At 47.6% G+C, this 17,840-nt stretch overlaps 1 protein-coding gene across 3 annotated transcripts; it reads right to left on the bottom strand.

The window, feature by feature from the left end:
• Positions 1-139: 139 nt before the first annotated feature.
• On the bottom strand, positions 140-3,692 carry LOC127293049 (transcription factor BEE 3). 3 transcript variants are annotated; one of them, XM_051322600.2, is made up of 11 exons: positions 3,484-3,692; positions 3,351-3,398; positions 1,977-2,194; positions 1,782-1,897; positions 1,524-1,712; positions 1,365-1,430; positions 1,218-1,286; positions 1,043-1,114; positions 792-962; positions 619-706; positions 140-531 (listed from the first exon to the last, which is right to left on the bottom strand). In XM_051322600.2, exons 3-11 carry the CDS (start codon positions 2,155-2,157, stop codon positions 509-511), a joined length of 975 nt encoding a protein of 324 aa, XP_051178560.1. In that variant the 5' UTR covers positions 2,158-2,194; positions 3,351-3,398; positions 3,484-3,692; the 3' UTR covers positions 140-508. The 3 variants fall into 3 exon arrangements, with proteins under 3 accessions (XP_051178560.1, XP_071674773.1, XP_051178561.1); XM_071818672.1 differs by lacking the exons at positions 3,351-3,398; positions 3,484-3,692 and adding an exon at positions 2,989-3,012; XM_051322601.2 differs by lacking the exons at positions 3,351-3,398; positions 3,484-3,692 and adding an exon at positions 2,277-2,864.
• Positions 3,693-17,840: the final 14,148 nt, after the last annotated feature.

The raw sequence follows: 17,840 nt of genomic DNA, 5'->3' as shown, positions 1-17,840 counted from the left end.
CATCACAACTCCAGAAGGTACTTACTATCACTTTGATTCCACAGACTTCCACATAGGGCACACAATTAGGTGAGGTAGGAATCAAAAAAGGTAAACAAAGTCTGCTCTCAGAAGAAACTTGTTGCAAATAAATGCAGGATTCATGAAACTCCCCACAAAGCCATCTCATTAATATTTTTGGATGTTTGTACCAACAATTCTAATAATAAGCCAGTCTACTAAGTAAGCTTAGGGCATCAACATATGGCTCCCAAGCCTGGAATTCATGAACAATATGGGGTTCCCGCTTTCAACAAGCTGAAGCGTGAAAGAAACTTAACAGTAGAATCAGTTCTTGAGCCCATCTGTACATGAGGTCTTTAGATAGGGTACCATTAACCATACACTACGGGGTTGGGGAGCAAAGAGTAGGAAACCAGCAACAAATGGTTAGACCTCCAGCTATACAAAACTTAATTCTGCAAGCGCGTTACGGTTCACAGAACAACTCCAGAGTTATACCAGTAACTCACTGTTCAATCTTCATGGAACCTGCAGAGTACAAGAGGAACATTTCTGTAAGTTTGATAGAGTGGTATGATCGTACATAGCTTTTTGAAGAGAGGGTATTGGATATACCAGCATTGTTGGTGCTGCTATCTGTGGCCGCAGCAGGGTTGAAGTTCATATGAGGGATGTTTTGAAGCGCTTCCCACATTTCAGGCATCTAGATTCACGGTTTACATAAGTACATTGACATGGCTTTAGATATTAGATGTGATTGGTATGAGGTGAAAATGGACTGAATTTACCTGATGCATTGTGGAGATGTCGTGGAACCCTCCGTGCAAAACACCCACAGGATTGGAAGCGTTGCACATCATATCTGGCTGCATGATTCCTTGGTTAAAATGAGCAGTAAGGGTGTTTGATCCTGGGCCAGCTCCATAGAAAGCAAGATGTCTATCTTGTGGAAGCATCATCTACAAACATGAGTTTACGCTGAACAGGTGGGTCTAAAAATCTTTGACAATATTTAGAATGATTTTGACAGTGAATTTACTTGTTTGGATAGAATCTGCTCAATATCAAAGCCAAGCTCAGGGTTGACGGTTGCAAGTTTCATCGACAAGAACTGCAGGTCTCAAGTTGTATCAGAGCACAGGATAATATTCCAACAGATGGCATACATATACCCAGAAACAACCATTTACATGTGCACTAATAGACAATAATACCTCAACTTGACGTTGCAAGGACTGCACATAATTGATTATCTCATCAAGCATCACTGCCTTGCCAGTAATCTATGAGAAGCAACATGGTAAGGTGCGCAGTACAAGATGATCCTAGAGAAGTTCTTACGACAGAAAGAAGAAAGTTACCTTACTACATCCTGGAACAAGATCCTGAAGAAGCTTCATTCTCTCACTTATCTTTTTTCTCCTCATCTGCGAAGAGTTGTATCCAACTTCAACCATGATAATAGCAAGAACATAAAGCGAACTGAAATGGGATCTCAGTAGTACTAATGAGAAGTTTACCCTTTCTGCAAGGCTGTGGCTGTTAGTGGCTTGGCCTCTCTTTGCCCGCATATGAACATAATCTTTAGTGCCATCGCCATCAGAAGATCCTTCCTTGCTTTGCGTTCTCGATGAAATCTTTCTGTTGTCCTCCTCCACCGAATTCCTTTCTGGCTGAGATGAAACCTCTGTTTGTAGATCACCCACATTCTAAAACACCGAATGATAATGCAGTTAGTCACTACATCTAGAGTAGAACAAGATAGACCACAAGCTCACCTGCATGCTGCTACTGGCTGATGGGTTTAGCAAAGCAATGCAGTCATCTGTTCCCTTCCTTTTCTTCACACCACCACTATGCTCATCACTCATCTGGATGTTCTGACAGAATGCACCTGCGAGAATTATTGCCATTACCATCAGAATTATCACCCTCCAAACGATAGGGATAACTGAATGATAAGAAACACTAACCAGTAGAAGTTCTATATAGCCCCGGCTTTTCTTCGAACTCCATGCTGCAAGCTTGAAATCCATATGTCCCACTGCTATACCCCATGTTTTGATGCATTGCCACAGAACCCCAATTCCCCTCCAGGAACTCTTTACCACTGTTTGCAACAGGACCCTGATCAGATTGCTGGCCTGAATACATGTCCAATTGTCTAAAAACACCAATCCTCCTTAGTTCACTGTTCAGGATAAAAGAAAAGGAGAATGTACGTTAGAACTTGCACTAGATTGTCCTCAAAGAGCACAGAAAGACAAATGCACCTTGAATACAGAGTAAAAGTTTACGAAGCCTGCAAAACCCTTTTGCATCACATGAACAACTCAACTGGTAATCCTTAACAGAGAGGTAAAAAGTAACTAGTCCCTTCAAGAATCACCCCCCACAATCCCTATCAACAGATGAAAGAAAGCCAGAAAGAACGATCCGCCGTCCAGGCAAAGGCCTGCTGCAACAGTGTGACAACTGGAGATATGCTTGGGAACCTTGAGGAACAAACCAAATCTGCTACTGATTAAAGAAGCACACTCAGTCCAGGTTCCAGAAAGTGAAACTTTAAACCCGGAGCATAAAGGCAGAGGAGACACAGAAGATATAACCCCATCATTAACCAGACATCACTCACTAACTTAGGTCTAGTGGAGCAAAGTGGTGATGATGATGGGGGAGGAGAGCCTGCATCTGCCTGTTCTTTCTAGAAGACTGAAAACAGCAAAGCTAATTGGAAACAGCAAAAGCCTACCAAATCTTCAAGAACCAGGCATGTAGCACATTATCGGCGTAGCTTTAGAGAAAAGAGACATGTTTCACCCGATGAAGAACTCTCAAACAAGTTAGGAACTAACCGAGCAGTTACATCCAAGAAGCTCAAAACAGCACCTTACATCTAAACAAGAAAATGGCCCCTATTATGATGACCACGCACAAAACTAGCATCGTCAGGACACCGGAACACACAAAACAAGATGAGCCTACCTTGTTACAGGATTTGATCACCCTAGAATCTTCTCATCATTATCTAGAAAATCACAGATACGAAGCTAAGGAGAAAACAGGACATATAAAACAGAGCCAGTCGAATGAAGCAAGCGCTTAAGCTAGGAGTTGCTATCTACATTAAAAAAGAGCACCGAACCGGTGTGGCTATTTGAATGCAAACATAGCTAGACTAGGATCTGCAGGAAATAACTAGGGCAGTGTTGAAGCCTGCCGAGAGGAGGAGGACGGAAAGCAACAACCTTTGACCACTCGACCACACCATGTATGGGGTGCGGTGTAAAGATCTTGAAAGGAACAGATACTAAGATGTCCAAGACGGTAACTGCTCGAAAAATTACCTGACCGCGATGGAAGACGAACCCTCCGAGAGGCCAACATCAATTCGCCTGCAGAAGGGAGGGGGGAACAATTCAAGAACGCAGGAGCAGCCTCATGATCTTTCTTCTCTTAAATCTTTTTTCGCAGGGTTACCTGGTGTTGCTGCGCGCTTGTAGAGCTCGGTCGCTCTTGAAGCGAAATATGGATCGCAATTTGACCGCAGGGGGCGGCGGTGAAAGATTTGAAGGGCAGGGAGGGAAGCAGAAGGGGAGTGGGGAGAGGGTGACGCTGCTAAGTGGCGTTTGTTACCTGCCGCTGAGGTGAAATGATTCCTTCTTGCTCTCTGGCAAAGGGTTGTTAACCACTTCAACTGCTCCCTCTTCTCTCTTCCCTCTCTAATGTTTCCAAAACCTTGGCGTAAGCAAACAACTAATCAAAAAGTAACAGCAGGCTTGGTGTACCAGGACTAGTAGTTTACTGCCGTGCTTTACTTTAGTCCATGAAGATGGATTAAATTAGCTGTTGCAAGGGAGACAAATAAAGTAGAGGGCGGTGAAAAATAGCATACTGTTCTCACCTGTCCCAGCTTCGCATACCCTCAATGTCACGTGGGCCACAGCCCTACTGTAGGATAAGTTCTGAAATAATAACTCTAAACAAGAGGTACACCTACTGGCCACTGTTTGTTATTCTTATTGATCTTGGAATAGATATATCACTAGTGAAGTGACTCAGCTGCAACTTTGAATTAAAACAAGGTTTGACCAAACAGCAAGGGTAGCTGCTTGGTGCAAAATGGGGTAGCAATGCGTCTGTCATGTTCCATTTTGAAAAGATTTCACCCAAATGCTAGATCATAATTATTCTTTTTGTTTGGAAAAAAGGATTCTCGTGTACTTTCGTTATGATCTTTACATGAGATATTTAGTTTTACTTTTACACATTCCGCAATATGTTGTTTTTGAAATGAGTTAGTAATATGTTGTAGTATGTTCTTTATTTGTTGTTGAAGCAGCATTGTACTTGTTAGTAAATTAGCATTCTACACTTGTTGGAGTAAATTACGATGGCTTTGTTTATAAAGCGAGGGAATTGCAGTTTGCACCAGGTCCTGTTCCAAGGGTTGCAAAGACCACCAGGTCTACGTCTTTTTTGCAACATCCACCAGGTCTTGTACTAATCTGTTGCATTCTAGTTTAAATTTTGCTTTGCCTTGCGTTGATAGCCTTATTAGCAGCAGGTCCCCCACAGCCAGCGTCGATATAAAATGTTCAAGTTGGTTTTTTTATAAGGAGATATCATGCCAAAATTTTCTAAAATACTTTTCTTCAGGTTTGTTTGTAAGAGCATCTCCAACAGGCACACTATATTCCGGCGCGCTAAACCTCGATTGTTTTCGCCGCGCTGTAAACTGATAGCGTGCGCTGGGCGGAAATTTGCCCCGCCGAATGCTCTATTTTGCAGCGCGTGCGCGGGTAGTAAAAGTGCTCCTCCACCGGGCGCGCCATTATGCAGCGCGCGGCGTGGCTCGATCGACTATTTTAATCGTTTTTGGTTCGAAACAAAACACGAAAAAGTAACTAAAAATACAAAATATATTAAAAATTCGACGGTACGACGACATTTTATTTAAAACTACCCTAAAATCTACTCTGAGTTCCAATCGAAAACCAACGAGTGGGTGCTCTCGGACGCCGGAGTAGTGTTGGACACCGGAGTAGACGTCCACTCGAAGGAGGAGGAGGAGGAGGAGGAGGAGGAGGAGGAGGAGGAGGAGGAGGAGAGGACGATCGTCGACGGCCCGGCGCTGTTTTTCTTCTCCTCCGCCCTCCTCGCCGCCTTCTCCGCCCTCGCCGCCTTCCTCGCCGCCGACTCCGCCCGGCGCTTCTCGCGGCCCGCCTTCTTCTTTGCCGCCGCCGTCTTCTGCTCCTCATTTGGCGCGTAGAACGCCTCCATCGCGGCGACGTCCTCCTTGAATTGCCGCGCCCACTCTAGGCGGAGGCGCTCGTCGCGCTCCGCGATGAGAAGCCGCTGCTCGAGCTCGCGCTGGCGCCGCTGCTGCTCGCGTGTGACGGTCGGCGACGGCGGCGCGAGCTCCTCCGCTCGCTCCCGCGTCCACACATCGTGGAAGTTCATTGTGCGGCGGGAGCGGCCGAGGCGCCAGGCGACGGCGTCGTAGGCGCGCGCCGCCTCGTGCGCCGTGTCGAAGGTGCCCAGGTGGATGCGCTCCTCTTCGGAGCGAATCTCGGCGTCGAAGCGGCCACTTGGCCGCGCGCGAACACCACGGTTGCCGGAGGCGGAGCGGCGGCGGGGAGGCATCCTGTCGTCGGCGACGGAGCGGTGGCGTGGGAGGCAGAGCGGCGGGACGAGGGAAGGCAGAGGCGAAGCGACACACGGAGCGACTGAACTTTCCGAATGGTTGGCGTGTGCGCGCGCGTGGCGTTTATAGCACGCGCGCCAGTCGAAGCGGCATGTTTCCCGCGCGGGATAGCGCAACAGCGCGAGCGCTGTAAAGGTTTTAGCGCGCGCCTCTTTTTCGCGCGTCCACTGGGGTCCGCGCGTGTAAACTGGCGATTTTTTTAGCCCGTGGCTTTGCTGCGTCTATTGGAGATGCTCTAACAAAGGATGAAAATGCTCAAATCGTCATGCACTTGAGCCGACCTGATTGCTGGGAGCACCATTTTTTTTTTGCTGCTAACGATTAGTACTAGACTAAAATGCAACAGATTAGTACAAGACCTGGTGCATCTTGCAAAAAAGAGGTCGACCTGGTGGTCTTTACAACGCCCGGAACACTACCTGGTGCAAACTGCAATTCCCTCTTTATAAAGCTGGGGGAGGGCAGGGAAGGTGCTTCTCTTCCACACCAAACTAGCTTTGAATGAGGGAGGGAGATCTCTTTCCAACTGACATGGTACTGGGCCTTTTCTCCCTGCCAGCCTACCTACAGCCCTCCTACCACTGTACTTCTTCTGTTCTCTCTCTCTCTCTTCCGAAGAAAAGAAAAGAAAAACATGAAGAATCTTGCAATCTTTTCACCTTCTTGTCCTCTACAGTCCGGAATGCAGGACTAGCTGGATTTGTGGGGATATGGTCAAAGCAAACACTGTGGGGAATCCTGCTGCCATTGCTTGCTTAGGTGTCCTATCTTTCACTTCTTGCTAGAACCAGCAGAAAACAGAACAAAAAACCAACTTGTTGGCGATGGAGAGCAGCAAATCAACGGTAGGTCTGAAAATTTAATCAGCCCTGCAGATGTTGGAGAGATTGTTTTGTACATGTTGGAGTATATATTACCCTCACCTAGACGCCTACCAGATTTGCACATCCCAATAAGAGAATCTGGGACTTGTATTATAGTATGTCGGTGTGATTGATTGATTGGCTGTTTACACGCTTGCAGTAATCTTCTAAGCTAGCATAGTTAATACTAATGGCTCAGACCCAATTGCCTGTTTTGTTTTTAATATAGAAACATTAGCTGTTCCTGTTCCTCGGCTGAGAGAGGGAGAGTCGCATAGTGTTTATTGGATTTTGAGCATGTCCGTGACATGACACCGTGAAGTGATCATTCATCTGAAATATATACATTACCCAACTTTTCTGTGAAGATCTGGGAGCACAAGGAGTAGTCATAGTCTAGTTCACGCGTACCAAGTGTGCTAGCGTACTAGGTCTAGTGACATCAGGCTTGTACTAGGTAGAGAGCCCACAGGCCACAGCGTTTGTCCTTAAACCATTTTATGTCGACGGTATACAATGCTAGTTGATACACATTTTGTCTCATTTAGCGCGTGCATTTTGCTACATTCTTCCGACGAATCATTCCTTTTCTGGTTTTCTCGGTTCCGAGCGTGGTACTTCCTTTATCTTTTGCAGCAAACTGGAAAAAATACCACTCAAGCCTATGATAATGTGGACCCTAGTACTCTCTTCAAGCACTTGTGTCTACATTTAAATTGAGACAAAATTTTAACATTCCCTTTCCAACGGAGAGAGTATTATGTTTCGTCAACCGGATTTTTTGCCTATAATCCTCCATCCGGATTTTATTTTCGTGAATCCATCTACTGGACTTTCAACCAAAGGTTTTGTCTCTACCTCAATAGTAGGCGTTGTGGCCTCCAAAATTGTTGTACTTGTGATGTTGCCATCTTTCTTGCACAAAACAGGATTTAAGAGCATCTCGACCAGATCACTATTGTTGCCTAAAAAACTCTTTTTTCAAGAGTACGTCAAGATGTACCATATCTTTAAGAAGAAAGGGGTTTGAATATAACAGAACTAGCACGAACTCTCCATCGGCTAGTTTGAAGACAGCCAACACCAATAAAACAACAACAAAGAGCATCTCCAGTCGCGTCCCCCAAACCGCGCCGGATTGAGCGTTTGGGGGACGTGTTTCGTTCGTGCCGCGTTTGGGGGACGTCGCTCCCCAGTCGCGTCCCCCAAACAAAATTTCGGAAATTTTAAACTTAAGCGAGATTCAATTAGATTCATCCAAACTTGGCATATATTAAATAGATTCGAACGAAATTGGACTAAATTTAAACTAAACCTAATCTACAAGTACTTGCGGCGGCCGGAGGCGTCGTAGTACTGGTGGAAGTTGTACATGTCGTCGGTGACAACCTCCTGCTTGACGCGCTCGTCCGGCTCGTCGACGGGCTCGTCCTTCACCAGGCCGCTTGGCCCTGCCACGCCGTCGTCGGTGAGGTCCACGAGCGGCTTGCCGGAGTCGCGGATGGACATGGCGATCGCCGTCTCGACGTCGCCCCTCCAGGCGTCCTTATCGTTGAGCGACACCAAGAATGCCGCTCGCAGCCCTGGGCAGTCCTCGGGGTCGTCGCTTCTGGCGATGAGCCGCTACTGCTGCTCGTACTCCGCCAGCAGCGCCACCTGCGCCGCTTCCTCCGGCTGCTCCTTCACCTCCGGCTTCGGGATGAGGAGGGCGGCGCCACGCCTCTCTTGCTGCCGCCGGCTGCCGCTGCCGCCACGCCTCGTGTTGACGGGCGTCGCCGGCTCCTCCTTCACCACGCGTTTGGGGACGGTGTAGGGCGCCGAGCGGTACGACGAGGACGGCGTCGATCGGGCCGGTCCTGAGGAAGAAGAGTTCGAGGAGGACGAGTACGTGGTCCTCCTCGGCTGCCATCGCGGTGCTCCTCCTCGAGGAGACGGTGGCGGTGACGGTGGCGTCTCCAACCTTGGAGCGCCGTTGCGGATGACGCTGTCGAGGGTGCGCCCCGGAACGCCCCAGAACAGGGTGCGGCCGTCCCTGTTCCAGCTATTGGGCCCGCCGATGAGGCCGGTGGTGCTGTGCATCTCGACGTCGTACTTGGCCTTGAAGTACGTGGCCCACCAGGCGTCGTTGTCCTTGGCCGCCCATGTCGGATCCGCCAGCTCCTCGGCGGTGAGTTGAGCCCGCCGGGCCTTGATGCCGTCCCTCCATTGCTCCATGCCCGGCTTCGGCGGCGGCGGGACGCCAATGCCGTTCACGGCCATCTTCCAGCCGCCGCTACTTGGCAGGCGCATATCCGGCGGGACAGGATACCCCGCGTGGTACAACGCCCATGCCTCCGGCACGGTTAGGCTGCCGTGGCCGAAGCCGTTCGCCGCGGCGATCTTGCGGGAGGACGAGGTCGACATTGTTTGGAGCGGCGAGGAAAAGATCTGGGGTGGGGGGGGGGGGGCGACGAGAAGGTTTGGGAGCGGTGAGAGATTGGGACGAACCGCAGGGCGTTTATTAATGTACAGCGGCGGCAGCGGGTGGTTGCACGCAATAACGCTGGCGCGGACAGCCACGCGGCCATGCACGACGAGACGCGTACCTGCATCGCCTGGGAAATCAGGGACGCCATTAACGTAGCTTGACCAAAGGTAGGCGACATGGTTTTAGGCTTCCGTGCCGCTGACGGGTCGGGCCCGCGTCGCTTCGCCTCGCTTTTCGTTGTGTCCGGCGTGCCCGGTGCGTCCCCTGTGAGACGGGGACGGGTTCGGGGCGCCGGACAAAAAACGGGTTTGGGGGACGCGGCTGGACGCGTTTTTTTGTCCGGCGCGCCCCAAATCGGTTTGGGGGACGCTTTGTGGGACGCGACTGGAGATGCTCTAAGCAACAAAGCCTCGTCTCAACCGATGCGGATGCCTTCAAAGAACAACAACTACAAAAGGACTCCTTGTCAATGGACAACACACCATCTGAAGAAGATATACGGCATAACTTGGTCGGCCCCGATAAGGCATTGTCTTGGACGCACCAGCCGTGGCGTGCATAACGCCCCTGAAGATCAACCTTGGACAGCGGCGAGCACCGGATGAGTGAAACAAAGGACCTCCAAGCTGTGTCTCCAACGCGATTCTCCCAACGGAGTGACGCCGTCGAGGATGCCACCATCGCGCTGGTCCAACTTCACACCTAAGCTTTCGCTCGGAGACATCTACCAAACTAGAGCGAGAGGGAGGGAAGTGTCGACACACCTCGGAGATGCCTCAAGGAGGGGAACGACACCTATGGCACCGTCTTCGCGGTACCGACCAAAGGCGGGCAAGAATTATGTTCGTATAGCCGCACACTTCGCTTACTACCCGCCGAACTGGGGCAGCCGTCCAAGTTGTTCACATCATCACCTTCGCGACGACACTTCACCGTTGTAGCTGGAATGTCATGGACCTCCACCGACCTGCACGAACAAGGACACACCTTATTACCGCAACCCCCCACCCTACTTCCACCTCCTAAACGGCCGAGATCTCGCCCCAATATAGTTGTCACCTCCTAAAAATTGTGCTACAATCGCAACCTGCAGCCCTAAGGCCCAGATCGGACCCGCACCATCGACAGCTTGCCCGCCCACACTGGCTCATTCGCGGCCTCTGCCGCCTCCAGGGAACCCCGCGTCTGGGAGCACCACCGATGCGCCTCCAACATCACAACAAGGCTCGAGAAGGTAAACGTTGCAGCTTGGGAACCGCGTCGTTGCCTCCAGGTTGTGTCACCGCCTATGCCGACCTTCTCGCCAAGCCAGCCGGCCAGCATCGCCACTCCACCTCACCGTGCGCCGCCACACGAATCCACCACCATGCGTCGCCCATCATGTTGTCCCGCCCCGCGCGAGCAAGGCCCGACGGTGCTTGCTTTCCGTACCCGTCGCCTTAGACGGCCAGGCGGCAGCAACACCTAGGGCAGTGAGGGGCGAGGGGGCTGCTCGATCTAGGATTTTCCCTTCGGGGTTGCCTGCGCTTGCAACCCGGGAGGGGGCCCTCTAACCAAAGAGTAAAGCTCACCCTAAACAAACTATCACTTGTTGGCAGTTGGTGCTCCAATAGATCCCCTATCCGGCATTGCGTGAAGTTTGTTGCATAAGATAATAACGTTACTAGCAGAATACCCGTGCGATGCTATGGTTATAATATCCAGAAGCATCAGTAGTATCTCCTCGATGCATCCATTGAAACCAAGAGACGGCATCATCTCTCTCTCTCATGTTTGTTTCAAAAAATAAAAAGCCGTGCCATATCTCTCTCGCCTTCTCAATAGCAAGCAGCAACAATTTTTCCGATTTACCTTGTCCTAGTTCACTCCTTTTGTGATGGTTGTGTCCCTCGTCTCTCCGTCTCCCTCTGATTTTTCACTTTCACGATTTCTCCCGTATCCATCTCTTTCTCTCAACCTGGCCCCATGTTGCTCCTCTCACACACAATAGGTAGGGTATTGCCCCTACCGATTGGTTTGTTAGTCTATAAAAAAAATTCTTCCAAAATCTTTCAATTCTCTCCCCTCAAACGAAAAAAATTCGCATTCTCGGGAGATTGCCTATATGCACAATTTTTGCATTCAGTCATAAAATTGTTTTCCAGTAAAATTGAACTACCACTATCCATAAAATTATTGTCGCAAGTTTGTATAAATTTAGACGTATGTCTGAATTTAGGCAAACCTCCGATATTCTTTTATCAACGGAAGAAGTATGATAATTTCTCTTAATCTAAGTCACACATATGTATAACTACCAGAAAGTATATAGTAGACACAGGGGATATGCGCCTATATCATGAGGCCTCTCCCATGATCCAATTTCTTCTGAAAATCGACGCAGAGAGAAAAAATTACTCTGTAAATCGCAGTAGTAGCACATTTATACGGTTCAATACAATTGATATTTATACAGATTCAATACATATGCAATCTGGAAAACACATATAGCCAAGTCTCATTTCAGTATCAATACAAATATCCAAGTCTCGTTTCGAAATCATGATTTATACAATACACCACCGAACAAAGTTTTAGAAGTGACAAAGTTAGAAGTCGGTACATAGTCACAAGTGTCATACACCTCACAATCTAGCTACTAACCTAAACTACAATCACATAAAGCATGATCATGGTCACGATGAGTATCATTACGAAGCCCATGGTTTTCATCCGGTTCCTCCTCGTCTCTCTCATCTCTCCCGCTAGATAGCGCGCGTATCTTCCTTCCGCCTTCGCCCAATTTTGGTATCCTTTGTAGCTGTGTTGTCGCTGAAACGGTGCACCTGTCTCCTATAATTGTTTCAATCATCATAGATTCCAGGAACCCCCCTTGTACACGACATACATCGGTATATCCATACACAAGACAAATAAAATGTGAGTAGCAAAATCATAGATGATATATATGCAACATATAAGTATGAGACGAAACGCCAATGCAATTAATTAAGAAGTGCCAACTCAAGTAGGATCAACTAAATAATATGCCTCATACTTTGTTGGTCGACAAACACTATAACATTCTAGGGATGGGGCCAGCGAGCCAAATAGGATGCACAAGATCGAGATTTGTATTTTTGTGCCATCACACTAAGATCGCTAGCACCACCATAGGATCACGTGTAGTGACCAAACATTTTAATTATCGGCACTCTATAAGAAATACCAAAGTAAACGAAGAAGGCCAACTCAAATAGGAGTCAAGTAGTATTAAGTAAATAAAGGTCTCATACTTTGTTGGTCGAAAAAAATATTAACATTCAGGGATGGCGTAAGCGAGGCCAGGTAGGATGCACAAGAGATTGATATTTGTGCCATCACACCAGACTCACTTGTGCCACCCCCGTGTGGCGTGACCAAACATTTTAATAATCGTCACTCTCTCGAAGAAAGACCAAAGTAAATGGAATGACAAGGCCTCATATAAAGGTACACATAAAACAAAAAGAGAAGTGCAAGACCAAATAAAATGCGCAAGAAATTTGCATGTACATATGAAATGGTCTTACACTATCCTTTTGTCATTAGATGGTGCTAGTTGTAATCATCGTCCAATGAAATTAATTAATTAAGAAGTACCAACTCAAATACGAGCCAAGTAGTATCAACTAAATAGCATGCCTCATATTTTGTTGGTCGAAACAAATATTAACATTCAGGAACGGTATTAGCGAGGCCAAGTAGGATGCACAAAGGATTGATATTTGTGCCATCACACCAGGCTCATTAGCGCCGCCCCCAAGTGTAGTGACCAAATATTTTAATCATCGACACTCTCTCGAAGAAAGGCCAAATTAAATGGAAATGATTAAGATAAGCACACCATAATCTAGAAATACCAACGTAAACGGAATTGATTAAGATTCCATGGTGTGATTCGAACGAGTAACGAATTACTAGACGCAAGTTAAGCATTTTAGACCACATGAGTTCACATGCACATCCGTAGAAACTAAATAAAAGCGACGAGTTGATCGGGTAGGAATAGCAATTACAGTACGCAAGTACATCGATGTATCGTTCAAACTAAGAAAAAGAGTTCACATCGTAGGATAAGTTGTAGGCTTAGGCTGGAATGGACGGCAACCCTTCAGCGAGTTGAATGGCCTCTCATCACACGACACCGTTAAGCGGAGTTCTACCTCATCATTAGATGGTAGCTTGTGGCTGTAGAAGAACATCGCCAGACCTACTGCTGACATCCTAGTGGATTATCGTGCAAACCATCAACTGGATGTGAACCCAATGTTCTCTCAACTCGCTGTCGATGGCGTCTACCAGGTTTGTCATCTTCTTTTGAAGACCTTCTGGCAACAAGATGTGTTATGCATCCTTTACATACTCCCGCATCTTAAGGATGGCGTACCACGCGTCCATCCCATTGTCTTCCAACGACTGCTTGAGGCAAGGGAAGTTGCATTTGTGGGTGCACGCCGATGAGGGTGCATTACTTGTCTCTGCGCAAAACAATGCGACAAACCATCATACTCGAATTAACCTTCGCAAATGCAATAGAATGATGGAGATATAGGGTAGAATTTAATGGTGATTAGCGAATGATTACTTATTCGGGGAAGCAATGGATGACAATGATGCTCTTCTTAATGTTCACCCAAGTAATGTAGAGGTCACCACGTGTCGGGTAACTTGTCAAGACAGCGAAATGGCTCCTTCTTGTCCTTGGGCTTCTGTGGCCTTTTCCGCTTCTTCTTTTGTGGAGTGTTGCCAGGAGCTAGCGTCTTTCCGGCCGCAACATGCAGTGTGTTCGGGATCAGAATCTGGGTGGAGGTGGCCTGAGAACCGAAGAGCCTCTTGGAGCACTGATATTTTGTCCCCACCGAGGCATCATGAAGATATAGCTTGTGAAGAACAAGGAATATCCCATACGAAATCTTCACGTTCGTTGGCATTGACCTCTGGCGTTGGCTATTGTGGAGGGGCGCTGACCTCTGGTGCTGGCTGTTGTGGCGCAACGCCATTTTCTTTGCTTGCCACCGACCCCAAGGTGGTGTTCAGCCTAATTAGGATCTTTGGCCATAGCAGTAGCCAACCCTTGAGTTCTCTCACCTTCAACTCTCTATCGATGGTATCTGGTTGATTAGGAGGATACAAATCCTCCCAGCCCGGTAACGCCCAATCCACTTCAACCCGGTAATTTTCAGTGGTAATATCTCTTGTGAGGTACTTCTTATCCAGAGGCCGAATGATGGACCCCCTTGCAACATCTTTGAGTTCGTCATTCACTTTCATCAGAAAGGTGCATGGCACAGAGGGTGCCTGCGAGAACATGTGTACGACGTTAGAGAGAGGGCAAGGATGAAGTAATTATTAACTGGATGTACACTTAGTTAATTACCGTGAGGGCGTCGAGCTCGGCAAATGTCGATGGACTGACAACTGCGACGGCAGGCGTGCAAGTGACGGAGGGGCTGCTAGCCGGCCGGTATGGCCGGTGAATCCCTAGCACAAGCGTCATTGCTGGCGGCCGGAGGAGTCTCCAATATAACATCGTGATTTCCACCCGACAGCGCCATGGAGTTGCTGGCGCCTACGCTAGCCACCGGGCGGGGCCCTTGTTTGCCACCTTCATACCAGGCGATGAAAACATCAAAATCTTCTTGGAGTTCAGCTCTGACTTCAGCTTTGATTCCAGGTATGAGTTCAGCTTTGATTTCAGGTACGAGTTCAGCTTTATCTGGCATAGACGCCAAGCCGTAGTGCGAATGGCATGTGCCAGCGCCATCCACACGGCCTCTATGCGGCATTCTCATAGGTGAATGATTCAGAACTATGTTTATCGCCCAGACGAGAGGCTTGTCTATTCTACCTTGCCCGTCGACACATGGGATGGGGAACCTTCGTCACATTGGGCAAGTCTTTGTTGTTCGGCTTCCTGCAGAAGTAGCGTGAACCATTTCAGAATGTTTGTACTATTATATAAACAATACTTGATGATTGGTAGGATCTAATTAAGCCGGTAAATTGCTCACCAGTTGTTTCTCAATCTCTAGGACCTTCGGGTCATTCGAGACCCATACTATATACATTACCACCTTGCGGTCTGTGACAAGTTTCCCGTCTGGTCTTTGTTTATGGTACCGAGACCTGATAAATCTTATTTCATGCGGGTCCTTGTACTTATCCTAGGGGTTCTCAATACCGGCAAGTCTATATGTCTCGTCCTCCTTCTCCCACCTGGGCTCCTTTCCCTCATAACCTTGGCTCCCAAGTTTGAGGTTGCCGTTGTTCATCTCCCGCATCTCCCCCCCACGTCTTGCGATTCTTGCTCGTTTGTAGCTCTTCATTGGCCACGAAAGTATTGAAGTCCTCTTGTGTAACCTTCGGAAAGGAATAGTGGATCTCTTCGAAACTTTTTCCCTCACCCACCATCTTTCTCACCATGTACTTATAACGCTCAGGTGTTTGGTGAACTTGAGGAGGACTTGTGTGTTCACAATGTTTTTTCTTTGATGAGAGGAGGAGTAGTCGCCTAGGAACTTGTATCGTTCGTGCAACCTCGCAAGGAGTTGGATCCGCAAATGTTGTTTGCTCTTCCCTCAGAGGTTTGTTTCGTTGAGATTGACGACCTCTCGGAGGATTTCTGCTAGTTGGTTGTCGTACCATCTCGCGATATCCTTAGGCTCTGTCGGCAAACCACTTTTGGGGCCCACCGTTAATACAGTGCCTCTTCAAGTGGCGATCATGTTTGGGCGCCTTGCCTTCCGCGGACGCTTGGCGCCACTTGTCCCGGTGCCACTACTCCCAGCGGTGCCACTAGTATTGGCGCCACTAGCCCCAATGACGCCACTTGTCTCGGCGCCACTACCCCCGATGGTGTCACTTATCTCGTCACCCCCAACGACATCCTCCATCTCATGGTCGTTTGTAGCTGGTGGACTATCTTGCCTAGGTTGCGACGACGAATTCAATAAATAGTGATGGTAGTGCAACTCCATATCTTGGTGAGAAGACCCGGCGCCATCGCTGGGGTGTCCGGGAGACGACATAGTGGCTAGCACTAATCAAATATGAAAGCTATTAGCAAACCTAGCTAAAATCCACGGAAAAGATCAGCATGACCTTTGCTAAAAAATGATCATGCGAAGTGCTATATTTGCCAAAACGGAAATGAATCAACGTTCCGGCAACTCAATCCCTTTAAATGTACACAGAAATGCAAACATATATAGCAGCTTCATTCTGAGCAACACCATAACCATCTCAGCAACACCATAACCATCAGCAACACCATAACCATAATCATCAGCAACACCAAATTCAGAGAGCATTTTCATTACAAAACCACTGCCAATGGATCGAGTACACATGAACTGCTATATGAACATGAAAATAATCCAGTGCCCTGACATTTGTTCATTTTCAAGTACAAGCATAAATTTCTATATGGTATTGGAACCAGAGAATAACTTAATAAATTAAACTAGTTCATTTTCAACTTTATTTCTATATCACTGCCAACTAGAAGTATATCTTACCGCCTAATAAACTACCGCCAAATCCAAATCAAAGTTGAAATCAAAGTTATTCATTTAAATCAACTACGTCCAACTTAACCAACTATATAAACCTAATGCCAAATCCTAAATAACTAATATCAACTATGTATTTTGAACCCTAAATCAACTAAAATCGAGCATCATTTAAACCCTAAAATTTGCAAAGGCAGAGAGGGGAAGGGAGAGGGGGAGGGGGGGAGGATGCTCACCGTACGACGTGGACCAGCGACAGTGTCAAAGGCGCGGGCGAATGGTGTGGCAGAAGTCGTGTCAACAGTACAGGGCGGCTCGAGCGGCAGGGAATGACAACGGGTGCGGGTGCGGTGTCGAAGGCGCGGGGCGGATGGTGTGGCGGCGGCCATGTCAACGGGGTGGGGCGGCTCGAGCGGCACGGGACGATGGCGGGTGCAACTGCTCTGACGACCGCGGTTAGGTTTTGCGCGGTTAGGTTTTGCGAGGGTGGGGGATTTGGGGAAGATGTGGGTGCGGTGGAGAAAAGAGAAAGGAAAACGGCCAAGTCCCAGGTGTACTGGTTACTGCTGGCGCACCCTGACAGGGTGCGATGGGGGTATGTTCTGGGTGTGGCTATACCTGGGACTTATTACCCTAGCTATATTTGTTACCCCCTTGTCATGACTCTTATTTTACTTTCTTATTCCTTTATTTTTATTTTCTTTCCCTTTTCTCTTTCTGTATTTTATTGCCTTTTCATTTCTTATCTTTTCAAGATAATTATAAAGCGGAAATACCATCTTTGCAAATACTACCTCCATTCCAGTTTAAATAGTCTTGCGCGTATTTCTAGGTCCTCAATTTGACGAACATAATATGAGTTATATATTTCCAAAAATATAACATTAGAAAATTTAGATGTCATACATCAAATATAACATTAGAAAATTTAGATGTCATACATAATATGAGTTATGTATTACAAAAGATATAACATTATAAACTTTATTTTTCATACATTGCAAATAAAGTTTTACATCATCGGAAGAGTATTTCACTTTCTTCTTGCTTTTTTTGCCCGCCGTTGAATAATTTAGCTCCGTGTCATGAATTCTTCTTTTGAAAGATTGACCTGACCTAGGTAGCGTGATCCTGCTTCTTCTTATAGTGTATGTCGCGTCTTCGTCATCGGATTATTGCATCGGTGGGTCTCCGACCTGACCGTCGAAGTCTCTCTCATTTGCAACTCCATCCATTCCGACAATGGCCCTCTTGCCTCTCCTCACGAC

The sequence above is a fragment of the Lolium perenne genome, chromosome 4 (assembly GCF_019359855.2).
Source record: "Lolium perenne isolate Kyuss_39 chromosome 4, Kyuss_2.0, whole genome shotgun sequence".
NCBI lineage: Eukaryota > Viridiplantae > Streptophyta > Magnoliopsida > Poales > Poaceae > Lolium > Lolium perenne.
This window is presented reverse-complemented; position numbering and strand designations above follow the sequence as displayed.